Here is a 13,406-nt window from a genome sequence, read left to right as displayed (position 1 = left end):
TCTTTTCACAAATAGACAACTGGAGAAATTTCATTTGCTAAATTTCTGTATGTATCAGGCTGCTACTAAAGGAGCAGAAGCAGGGCTAGAACATTGTTGGCAATCCTTATTGCTATAAGTACAGGAATATGCAATGGTAGTTATTTTGGATTAATGAACTATAATTAAGAATTTTATAGGATCACACAAACATTATGACTCATTTTACTCTTTCTTACTTATTGCAATTGCCTTAGCATAGGCTATAATCCTGTGCACATTTACAGTGGGAAAAGATCCCACTGAACTCAAAAACATTTCTTTTATGAGTGGAGAGATGAACTAGATTTCCTTGCCAAAGGATGACACATGAAGTAACCTGTACAAGCAGTGAACTGTCTTGAAGGAGGAGTTGCCTGTTGCATCTCTTTATCGTATGAATAACGTAAACCAATGCAGAGAGCGAGGCTTGGTCTATTGATTCCTGCTTAAGATACACAAATTGTTCTTTAAAGCTGGGGCTAGCAGGATGTGATACGAATTTTTCAGCCTCCCTCTCATCCTTTGCTGTCAGTTCCGATATTTATTATTGTTCTTGATGAGCAACAGCAAAAGACTGCATGGATGTTTTAATACAGAAAAGGCTTAGTGAATATCAGTGCATTCAGAATACTTGCAGAGAGCATAGGACACAACACACACACACTTGTTTCTCAGCAAGCATGCAATATTTTGCACTCTGCTAGCTGTTCCAGAATTAGTCTGCAGAATGTAGGACTCCTCTGTAGCTGTGAATATTCATCATGCCAGCCAGAGGGGAAAGCAGCAGTCAGCATAGCATAAACAAAGGCAGGAGAGAGGAGAAATTGGGTTCAGTCTGCAATTTTTTGCCCGCGTTCCTTGCACTCTTTCTGGTTCTTTTTTTTTTAAATGCATGTTTGTAATAATGAAATTATTCTACACTGACCCTTACTCATGATTTTAATATATATAGTATTTATTCATACTTTGGATAATGGCTTAAACAATTGAAGCATCAGAAATATGTCTCTTTAAATGTGGTTTAGGTAAAAGCTTTTGTCTGAATGGCATCTTAAAAGCACCAGGTGTCATAAGTCCTTAGGAAGGAAGGAGGGAAGGGATGAAATGATGAATGCCATATGAACTTGTGACTGTCTGGATTAAATGTGCCACACAAAGATAAAAATGTTTCTGCTGGGAAAAGGAGGAACATGGTAAAAGCCTGTACTGTCTCAGTCCTTGAAATGCTCTTGCATTTTAAAACCGTTTCTCTTCTAATGACAGAGATTTATTAAAGAAAAGCAACAGAGGTATATGAGGCAAAGACAAAGCATGGTGCTGGCAATATAGTTTTCATTATGTAGAGTGAGCCCCACCTGTTCCTAGGAAATGACAGATTGCAACCTTTGAGCTCTATGGAGACTACAAGAGCTTGTACATGTCACCATCCTCCTCCTTCCCCCTCTTCCCATACCCAGAAAGAGATTCTGTCAGTAAAAAGAGGTGGAGGAAGAAAAACACTCTTTCTGGCATTGCTGCCAAAGCCCTGAATGGCTGACTGAGTGGCACTTCACTTCGAGTTCAATAAGCAACCATCTTGTCTGCCTGTTGAGGCGTCTCAATTCTAGGCTATTTTTACCTGTCACTCTGTATGGTCAGCTTTGTTCTATTAGGCTTCATTTAAAATGGATTACAAGCAAAAACCATTTTCACTAGCTGAATGAGGTTACAGACTGGGGGGAAAAAAAAGAATCTTATAATGAGGGCAAGTTGGGTAGAAAACTTCCATTATTCTATGCCAAGGATATTTATGTGGGCAGAATCCCACAAGTGGGTAGTTCTTCTTCACTTACCCCATGGAAATGAACAGGATAGGGCCACAGTGTCAGATCCTGCTCTGGGATTATATTAACTGGACTCGGGGTCCAAATTTAGATTAGATCTTGCACATTTCAAGCAAGCTTTAAAAAAAAATAACCCAAATGCAATTAATTGTATATTGTTGGACATTTTAAAATTAAAATGAAATAATGTACATCCATGTAAAAATAACATACACATCCATATTCAATTTAATTCAGTTAAATTAATACACTAAGTAAAATTCTGTAGTCTGAATTTATAGTTGGACACCTTATAGAATTTGGATGTTAACTTCTCTTATAGTAAGACATTCTGGCACCTTCTGCCTTAACACTCAGAGTCAAGAGTATCCAGAGGTCTTTTATGATGCACCTGTGGCTGGTGGAAACAAAATTTCCAGCATATTCACCAAAGAACCATTTGCCATCTCCAGTGAGCTCTCTTGCTACCAGAAGTAGGAGAAGATACACAGTTACCCCCAAATCACCACCATCTGCATCATCAACTGCCACCTTCATCAGCATCGCAACTCCCACCGCTCACGTTCTGTCTTGGTTTGCAGATGGCCTCTCCATTGAGTCCACCTGCCCTCTGTTCCTGAGGCAGTCTTCAGAGGTGGGTTACTATGTCAACCAGTTAGCCAGGTTTCATCTGGTTTCTAGACATGTCAATTGGTGTCCATTTGTTGTTGGTTTTTTAATTATTCAAACACAAACAGGTTTCTTAATATAAAACAAACACATACAGTTACACCGTTACATTACCAAACAAACCCTTATCTACTTCTACATCTACAAAAAAACCTACACACTGCTACTATATTAACTTAAAAGGACAGGGGTTAACAAATGACTTCTAACTTATCTGTTCATGGTATCAACTAACTCTGCTAATTCTAATTCTGATTCTACTTCTCCGATCTCGTCTATGAAAAATAATAATGAAAAATTAACTAAATTCTAATAGTAATGTTAATTGTTAATAAATGACACACTACAATCAATGGCATTCTGCAAATCTTAAACTGCCCATTTCTTATTGCAATAATTGATCACTAATTTCTGTTCATCTTTGAAAAACTCTATAGTTCCCACTCTTATAAGATTAGTCAACTTATCAATTTCTGCAAATTCATTAAGCTTTATAAACCATTCTTCTTGAGAAGGAATGACCAAGTCTTTCCAGTGTTTTGCATACAACTGTCTGGCTCATGTTATCATGATCTTCCTAGTCTTTTTTCCATTTGTTCTTCCAGAGGTCCAAGCAGGAAAAAAAAGTCAGATTTCAGTTTTCAGTTGAATTTAAAATTTTAATATATCTTTCATCATTTTGTGTATTTGAATCCAGATTATTTATTTATTTGGTCTTTCATAAGTCTACCACATGTGATAAAAAGTTCCTGAGTTTTCAGCACACATTAGAAATATCCTTATACATCTTGGAAAACTTTTCTGGAGTTAAATACCAGTGATACAGCATCTTATACAATTTTTCTTTTAAATCATGACTCAAAGTACATTTCAAACCCTTTCCCCACATACTTCCCCATTGATCCATCTGTTTATTGTAACCAATATACTGTGCCGATTTGACTATACATAGTGGAAGATGAGGGAAAATGGAGGGTGGGAAAGGAGGATGAGCTATGCAAGTGGGGGACTGCAAGGAAAAAGACATGGTGAAGATGCAAATTGAGGCAAGAGAGGGAAAGGAGGGAAATGGTGAGAGATTCAGTGGTGGGGTGGAAGAAGCAAGAGAAGGAGGCATAAGGTGACAGAAAATGCCACAGAGAGAGAGAGAGAGAGAGAGAGAGAGGAGTGGTGGCAAAAAGTAAGACAAGATGAGAAGGGAAGGTAGGAGACAGAAGTGGTCTTCTGGTCACTTCTCCCAGCAACTTCTGACAAGGGATGGCGGCCTACAGTGGGTAATGTAAGAAAAATTAGGCTCCATCTACTCAAGCATTTACTGAACACATAGGGGAAACAAATTAGGGGGGGGGCTGTAGAAAGTTGGCACATTGGGAAGAAAATTCTCTCCAGCCCTTTCTTGATGTAGGGTTGCCAGATCAGACCTTTTAAGCTTCTGGCAGGCAGCCAAAACAGTGCTGCTCTGCATGGCATTCAGGGTTTGAAACTGCTGTTTTATCTGTTTCAAAAGTGGATTCTAGGATTGGTTTTAGACTGTTTTTAGGAGTTTTAAAGAGTATTTTAATGTATTTTGGAAAAGTGTTGTATTTTTTAACTGCTTCAGGTCCCCCCGTGGGCTGGGATTGATAAAGAAATACTATAAAATAAATAAATAAACAAATAAACAAACTTCAAACCATAATATATCTCAGAGTAGGACAAAGTAACACAACACACCATTAAGTGTGAGAAATATACCTATCCTCCCTCATCTTCCAAATCCTGACTTTGACCTTGGCTGTTTCATGTGACACTGTTTGGATAGTCAAAGGAACAGCTTCCAGCTTAAGAAAGCAACCAAAGAGCCTGTTCTTCAGATGCCTCTCTAACACTCTCTTCCCTCTTCTTAAAACTGTCCCTCTTGTTCTTCCTTCAAATGCCACCTCCGTGCTCCTGCTGGTTTTATTTCAAATGCCTTGTCATTGTACTAGCATACATCCATCGTACATAGAACATTTCAACAGCTGGCCCAGAACCCTGCTGAATTCAAGGGACTGGCTCCTGGGGCCCAAAAAGATCTCAGCTACCTGCCCTGAGATGTTGAGAACCATCTCCATCCAAAATCATGATCACTAGGACAGATGGAATGGCCTCACTAAAGCATAAACCAACCTGACATGATCAGATTGCTGCATAAGATAGTAATGGTTTTGAAGTGTGGCACGTCTGGGGGCTACTTTTATGCCCTGGGACGCTCCATGGGCCACTGGACCTCTGAAAAATAGAACAAAACACGCACACATATGAAGAGTGGGGAAAATCTACTTCTGTTTCATATATATATGTGTGTGTGTGTGTGTGTGTGTGTGTGTGTGTGTGAAGCAGTGAGGTTACATAATATTGATAAGAATAATTCAAAAACTTGCTAGACAGGTTGTGAAGAAGTAGGGTCATATATGCATATGTGGTGGCAATGTAAATGCATACAAAAATTTTGGGGAAAAAGTGATAATAGAAATAGAAAGTATTATGAATATAAACATAGATAGAAGTCCAGATATAGTATTATTATCATTATATAACTCAGAGAAATGGAAAAAAGAAGAAAAAGATTTGGTAACAAATTTGATTACAGCAGCAAGATTAATTATAGCAAGATGTTGGAAAATGAAAATAACTGTAGAATTGGAGGACTGGTATAAAGGGGTATGGAAATTAGTGATTAATGATAAATTGACATGCAAATTGAAAGTAAAAAAGGGATTGTGGAAAAGAAGTGATTTTGGTGGAATTTGGAAATAATTTATCGAGAAAGTATTGAGAAAAGAAGATGGAAGATTACCTCCATAAGAGGAACTGAGATTTTGGATGGAATATAAGGGTGAAAATGGCTCCGTGGGAGGGGAGCACTGAGGTGGTATATTAAAGATATTTAGACAAATTGTAATAGAATGTAGGAGATACACACACACACACACACACACACACACACACACACAGAGGGAGGGAGGGAGGGAGGGAGGGAGGGAGGGAGGGAGGGAGGGAGGGAGAATTATGTATTGTATATTAATGTATGGATGAATAAATTTTAATAATATATTTTTTTAAAAAATAAACAGTACAGAGTACCTTGTGCCATTTTAAAAGGTAAATTGTTGCAGCATCTACCTTCCCTTACTCTGGACATGTTGAGGCCCTAAAAATTGCTTGTGGGCCTCACGTGGCCGCAAGGTTGCACTTAACCCACCCTGGTTTAGTATAACTGTGAAGCTTTACTGGCCTGCCTCTCATCGCCAAAGGAATTACAATAGAAAGACTACAGAATCATGACTAATGATAATGTGCAGTGAGATAATCTGGGTGGCAAATGTACCACAGAATGGGTACATAAATTCTGGGAAACGGTGACTCTCTCTGATGATAATGCCTTGCATGGATGCTTCATCATCACCCCCATCACAACTGCACTACTCCCGTTTAGAGGAAGAAGAGCTGTGGAGTGTACTCGGGGCTTAAACAGACGGCCCTAAAGAGGTGACATCATGCTGCCCTTTTGAGCACCGGGTTGGGGCCATAGCAACCGCACGCTGCGGCCCTGATCCAACATTTTTCTGGGCCAAAAAGAAGTAGCAAAATGCAGCTTCTTGTTGGCCCGGAAAAAGGGCACCCTTTTCGACACTCATTTGGCATGTGGATTGTAGTTGCTGCGCCGCCGGAGCGCTGCAACACTGCCCGCTGTCTGATCAGGTGGGCGGCATGACAGCAGTCAGGACATGAGGTGGGCGGCCACCACACACCCACTCCACCCTGATGCCAGCCCTTTTGGCCAGTCTTTTTAGCCTCTCAGTTGGTCCTGGTGGCAGAGAGCTAACTTTGCAAAGAAACTATATTCCAAGGAGTAAAATGAAGAAAGAGAGATCTCGAGGTTTACTCATTGTTGCACATAATGCTCGGATGGGGAGAAACAGTTGTAGCCCATGGTTTACATTCCCATTGTTTTCCTATTCTGCTGCTTGCCCTCTCACTTACCATTTCATTTTGATGCTGTTCAGACTCAGAGAATCTATGGATCTAGGTCAGGATTGCTGGTTAGAAAGGCTATGAACACATGCACTCTTATCTGACAGACGGAATAAACTTAGTATTCAAACCATAACTGTTTTCATTTTGTACAGCATTAGAAAGGATTGATTGAATCATGATTTGTATTATGTCAAGAAATGTAACATTCAGCTGTGTGATTTATTATTCCCAGAAAGTGAGAGCGATACGCAATCTGCAGTCAAAAATATTTAATTATGTTAAAGTGACGACTGAAGATATATGACAGAACCTTGTGTGTTTAAGTGACTTCTGGAACATTTGAGTCACAATCACACACAAAACCAAGCACTAACAAAGTAAAGTAAGGTTTTTATATGACCTACTATGCAAAACATTAGATAACGTAACTTGAAATTATCCCCCCAACATGACAATTCATAATTAAGGTGCAGAAAAGAAGTTTTATTTGTATCAAAATAAAACAGTAAGTCTTTAACAATTTTTTTTCATATTAGAAATATATTACGAGTCAACTATTCAGATCTTTCTTTTTGTCAGCCATAAAGGAAAATAATTTTGATCATGTATTAGTAAAATCTTTATTTTCAAAAACTTACTGACTCAGAAAAAATGTTACACTGTTTTCTGATTAAACAAAATGATCCAAGCAAACTCATTTCCTGTCAACACATACAGAATAATGGACCTACCCATTAGGCAAAGTGCCCAATGCATGTTTACTGATACGTCCCATTGTTCAGTGTCACTTATGCTCTAGTGCTGAGAGCAGAAAGGTTAGGGCCAAAAACATTTAGCTGGGTAAGCAACCTGATGTCACTGGGACTTACTTTTGAGTAGACATGCTTTGTAAATTGGACTGCTAGTGTGTGAATATTTTCTTATTATTTAAATTATGCCCATATACAGAGGTATGTGTAATACGAACTGGAAAATTGCATACAAGGTGAGGAGTTTATTGCCTCTAAGAACTATTTTTCCCATGAGGCAATTCCTCCTGCTGTTAATTTCGGCTTTCTCCAATGAGCAAAGGGCAGCTCATGGGATAGGGGAGTATATTTTTTTGTCAGGATCATGGCATGGCACCCCTTCCCCATGTCTCATGGTTTTCATGTCAGTGGTTTCCTCCACTGTGGCTGCTATTTGAATTACATGCAGAACTAATACAGTTGCCCCTCCATTTTCATGGATTTGAAATCCACGCCCTTCACATATCCACAGGGGGCAAACGGAGGGGGACTAAATGAGGCATGCGCCACCATTCAAGCCAATGGGGCTTGAATATCAGCAAGTTTGCATTTTCACAGGGGGGTCCGGAACAGATCCTCTGCAAAAATGGAGGGCTGACTGCAGTATATGTTACATTTAACATTACATTATTTAAACAATACATTATTTAATATATGTCTGAGCCCTTATCTTCTGTGTGGCTTAGAGTTTCTGGTGCTTTCTTCATTGTGCAGGAGAGTGCAGGAATGAGCACACTGCAGAGGTTTCCATGACATGAAGTTCATGTGAGAAAATGTTTTTTCTGTGACCAGCTTTGGCTTCCTCCATTAGCTGTGGCTAATGAGTAGATGCCCTTTAATTTGTTGGTTCCATGACTTGTTAGAGAAAGCCAAAGTGGTGTAGGGCTTTTAGTGTTGGTTTATGACTCTTGAGACCAGCGTTTGAATCTCTGCTCGCCATGGAAGTCCAGTGGCTGATCTTCATCAAGTCACACTCTTTTAGTCTCAGAGGGCGGTAATGGCAAACTCCCTCTGGAGAAACCTGCTAAGAAAACCCTGTGATAGGTTTTCCCTCGGGCACTGATGGCAAACGTTTTACAGAATGAGTGCCCAAACTGCAACCCAAAACCTGCTTATTTATCATAACGTGCCATTTCCCTCTGACTTTCTAGTAACAAACTCTGTGCCGAGGTGATGGCATGTGTGCTCACAGAGAGGGCTCTGAGGCCACTTCTGGCATTCATGCCATAGGTTCGCCACCACTACCCTAGGGTCACATAAGTCAGAAATGACTTGAAGGTGTATAACAGCAGCAGCAGCAGCAACAACAACAAATGGCTTATTGAGAGTGATATATCGGCTATTTCAGTTGAAGTTGTATGATTTCATGTCATTTCTGACTTATGGTGACCCTATGGCTATGGGGTTTTCTTGGCAAGATTTGTTCAGAGGTTTGTCCTTGCCTTCACCTGAGGCATAGGACAAATGGCTTGCCCAGGGGCACACAATAGACTTTATGGAATCGAACCCTGGTCTCCAGAGTCATAGTACAACACTCAAAACCACTATGCCATGCCAGCTCTCAGCTATTTCAGTAGACTAGCCAATTGTTCTAGCACCCAACTGTTGTTTTATTCTGTGTCTGATAAAGAAGCTTTCTTGAAATAGGACATGTGGTTGCATTTTTGTTTTCAAACTTACACATTCTATTTTTTTGAAATAAAGTTTTTATTATTAAAAACAGTAAAAACATATTGACATAACAATACAACAACAACAAAGACTATTCTAAAACATATATGTACAAACATTTAAACATAAAATAACTTCCTCTCCTTTATCCTGAATATCTCAACCGAAGATTCTATTTCTTCATATATATTTCAACTTTCCAAATTTAGTTATATCTTTATGAAATATATTAACTTTTGTTGATATTTAAGATCCATTCATAAAACAAATGTATTTTTCTTTTATATCCTATTATTTGAACCACACTGTGATTTTTACCCTATTGCCATTCATTTAGACTATGACCGTAGTTATATTAAACAAAATTGTTACCCTTTGCATTATGTTTGAAAGTTTGAAACTTACATATTTTAGAAGTACTGCTTTGCAAGGCAGTAGTGTTAATCTTTGTGAGGAAGACGAAGTGATTTAAAAATGCAACTATTTTCATATAACCTTCCATGGAATGGATCTTACTGTGAAGGTACTAGAAGTCCATTTAGTGTGAAATTAGGTACTTATCTCTATGTCCCTGGAGACAGAGAAAATTTAAAAATATATTTTTATATGTGTGTAATATTCCAATTGTGACAATGCACTATAAAGATACTAACATATTTTCATCTTTTTCCTTTACTGAAATAGTTGCCATCCCCAAATCATATGGAGTTTGGCTTCTATTATAATGTTTTGGCATTCTGATTTGAAATCCCCTTCACTTTAATTTTTCAGTGTTTTGAAAGGACAACAAATATTTATTTTTAAATTAGAGAGAACAAATCCTATCTGGAGGAATCTGCATGTAATGCATGTGATGTTATTGTTGACTCTTATATGAGAAGAGCCCAAGTTCATGGTGCTATGTGCTACAGGTCCATTGTTTGTTTACTACTAGTGCCATAGGATTTTAATATTTGCTTTGACTTTTTCCAGAACCTGAAGCTGGTGAGGTGTCCCCTCCAGTTGGAGCTGGTGTGAACAGCAACAGCTGGACCTTTAAATATGGACCTGGCAACTCCAAGCAGCCTGGTCCCGGTGAGTTGCCAGACAAATTCATTATCCCAGGATCTCCTGCAATCATCTCCATTCGTCAGGACCCACCAAACAGCCAAACTGACAAAAGTGACTTCATAACCTTTGGCAAGAAGGAGGAGACCAAGAAAAAGAAGAAAAAGAAGAAGGGAAACAAGGCTCAGGAGAAAAAAGAAAAGGGCAACAGCACCACTGACAACAGTGACCAGTGAGGGGTTTATACTGAACAATCTACTTAGCCAATTTTTGTAATCTTGGAAGATTTCTCCTATGTAGCAACTCCCAGCTTCTTCCTACTGTTAACCAATTTCCTGTATGTGCAAGACTTCAAAAATCTGCAGGGAATTCACAATGTCTGTCTAGATTGCTTAACAGGTTTTGTCTTGAAAGCTTTATTAAGCCTGGTGTTAACTCTTTTTCTCCACTCTGGCTTGTTTTCAGAATCTAAAAAGCAGACACAAGTTTCTTTTCTCCTACGCTGAAAAGGAGACTCTTCACAATACAGCCAGTGCGAGGTTGGACGCTTTGCATTGTGGTTCCTGTGATCCTGTTCTGATGACACTTATGGGAGGGGGGAGTGAAACATTTTTTGGTATTGTGCACCCTGTATCTGATTGGAAACTCTTGTGTGCTGGTTAATGGCTAGATGATGCGAAATCAGATTAATACAATGCAAGAAGAGTTTGTAAAACACGAACAAAGTTTCTTGTGAAATTAACGTGCAATGCTGTGTGGCCTGGGCAACTATCTTTAAAATTGCAATTAGACTTTTCGTAATCCATCAAATCTAGTGTGTAGTATGCTGGAGCTTTTATATATTTTATATACACACTCCAGCAAAATAATAATAATAATAATAAATACTCACTCAGATGATTCTTATGAGATACTATAAAGTATATCTTCTTCAAGCCATTGGCCATATTGCCACAGTAAGGCCTTTGTTCTCCTAGCAAGGATGTCCCTCAGGGAACGTCTGCATGGCAGCCTCCCACACTCTTGACTCAGTGCTGGGGTGTGAGAAATTATCTCTTATATATATATATATAAAGGAACTTTGCAGGAGTGGGGATTCCCATACTCACGTCTTGTATTCAGCTATGTAGACAGAACTGGTCATGCAACCCAGACCTTGGCATGCATGTACTGCAGGGAGTTGGATGTCCATCCAAGGCACATCCGATGCCTTTTGAAACCACTGTGCAGACATGCCCTCGGAGTTTAACAAGGGAAGGAAGGGCTGACATCTCAGGAATGTAACTGACTGTGATGTTTCCTTTATGTCCTTGTTTCCACTCTATTTAACATTCTTTTGCACATAATGTCTCTGAAAAGGTCAGAGTATTTTCCATAACACATATGCAAAAGTAAGGACAAAAAAGAAGAAAGAAAACAAAGAAACCTGATCTATGCTATTTGTGATTTGATATCTTTATTTATAAAGGGAATATAGCTGTAAATCAAAAAAATAAAATAAAAAGAAATACGATGTCCTTTAACCCAAACAGAAGTCAATTTACAGCCATTAGAAAATATAACTGCTGCTATTGAAGTGCTTTAAAAAATGCCTGAAACATCTGTATTATATCTGCCAATCACAGCTTTATTCTGTCAGGTCACTGGTTTGGGGGAGGGGGGTCTGCCTCTTGCATGCATTAAGAAATACAAGATTTTCTCTTTCTCTTTTTGCATTACTTATTCTGCACTTTGAGTACACAACATTTGTAAACCAATTTTCATCAGAGGAAGCTGAAGCAAACCCTTTCTCACACAAGCAGATCTACTAACCTGCTAGCTCTGTGCAGTGTCTTGGTGTTATTATCTCCCACATGACCTCCTTGGGTTTTAGTTTGACTTATCAATGCGTTTATAAATTTATGACCCTACAACTATCACTCATTATGTAAAACTCAAGTACTGTATGTATGCTATATGCTCTTATAAGTATCCTGAAATATTTATTCTGTGCTTGTGTATGTGAATGTCAATGAAACTATTACCTAGCGTGGACATTAAGCTTTACTGTTGAATGTAAATCCATCATTATTTTTTTTTGTACGCTTGTGAACAAGTGGAGTAGTGTTAATATTTTTAAGCACTGTTAGTTACCAGTTTTTGTGTATGAATTGAAACACAAGTAAAATATCTTTCTTAAATCAATAAATCAGCAAATCACAGGATTTTATTTCAGAGGTGGGTGAGTTATGAAGTCCACAATTTTTGCCTCTCATAAAAGCATAGCTGATATAAGGACTGGAACCTGTACAGGATTCAGACTATTATATGTATTACATTGCATATAGCATGTGTGAAGAAATGCTCTCAAATGTTTAAACCATGTTTTTCTCCACAGAATAAAGCTGGAATTCAAAGTAGACATTCCAACTGCCCTATTTACTAGGGACAACTGCTGATTTGCACCCTCTTCAAAGAAAACCATTGCATTAGTTTTATTTCTGCCTTTTCTGGAAATTGATGTGGGGTGACTTTTTTTAAAAAGGTGTTTAGCGACGCTGCTTTTCAGGACACCCCCAGCTTCTATACTCAGCTGGCAGTAATCTTTATTAAACCCTTTATTTCCGAATAATCTTGCATAGGTATGGACAGTAAATCTCTGAAGGGATAGGGCTGGACAGGACAGGTTAAGAAGATGGCTATCCAGAGAAAAGGAGGGGTATTTCAGTTGCTGGATGTATATAATAACTATAATTCCCTGTTATTATAATACTTGTATAGGGAAACTATCATGACTAGTTTACTAGCACAGAATTTAGAAGCATTAAAGGGTAATTGTATGTGCATCTGGGACAGATGTGGTCAGGCAGTGATCCTTTATCTGGATACACTGTCTTCAGTTTTATCTATATAGTGTTAAAGGGTGTGGTAAAGAGAAGGCTCTGTTTCTCCTGGCTTTTATAGACACCTCTTCTACTGCACATCATCCAAGCTGGTTCCCCAAAGTAATTTTTGACAGTTGTTTGTATCTTCATATGGAGAACAGAAAATTATTGTTCAGTTTGCATTAGTCTGCTCTTGGTAGGCCCAAGGCTCCTGGGAGTGGTGCCCAATAGGCCTGTAAATAGTCTGATTACTCTTCCTCTCCTCCCCATCCCCTTGTTTTGAAATATCTTCACCTGATAGCAGCTTTGTTGTTATTGTGTGCGTTTTTAGTTGTTCTGACAAAAGTATTACTACAAGTCTGAGGTCACTGAAGAGTGAAGGGTCTCTCTTATGGCTTATGAAAAATTGCCAAAAACTACATTTCAAATAGAAAATTTGGGAAGATATGGTGTAAATGCATAGGGATCTCTTGAACTTGACCCTATAGCTCACAGTATATTGCGAATGCAAATTCTGTAAGATA

At 38.6% G+C, this 13,406-nt stretch overlaps 1 protein-coding gene across 14 annotated transcripts in view; it reads left to right on the top strand.

Annotated features, from left to right (window-relative positions):
- The window catches only part of LOC149316771 (protocadherin alpha-C2-like), a 227,031-nt gene extending 215,159 nt beyond the window's left edge, over positions 1 to 11,872 (top strand). For 11 of the 14 annotated variants that reach the window (XM_089516243.1, XM_089516244.1, XM_089516246.1 and 8 more), the window contains exons 4-5: positions 9,944 to 10,250; positions 10,484 to 11,872. In XM_089516243.1, coding sequence (XP_089372369.1) covers positions 9,944 to 10,250; positions 10,484 to 10,490 — 314 coding nt within the window. In that variant the 3' untranslated portion in view covers positions 10,491 to 11,872. Of the gene's footprint in view, positions 1 to 9,943 lie in introns of all 14 variants that reach the window. The other 3 variants (XM_089516247.1, XR_016280525.1, XM_089516237.1) reach the window with 3 other exon arrangements.
- Positions 11,873 to 13,406: the final 1,534 nt, after the last annotated feature.

Source organism: Sceloporus occidentalis, unplaced genomic scaffold, assembly GCF_023333645.1.
Source record: "Sceloporus occidentalis isolate IW3139 unplaced genomic scaffold, rSceOcc1.0.p SCAF_3, whole genome shotgun sequence".
Taxonomy (NCBI): Eukaryota; Metazoa; Chordata; class Lepidosauria; order Squamata; family Phrynosomatidae; genus Sceloporus; species Sceloporus occidentalis.
The sequence above is the reverse complement of the archived record's forward strand: the minus strand, read 5'-3'. Positions and strand labels throughout refer to the sequence as shown.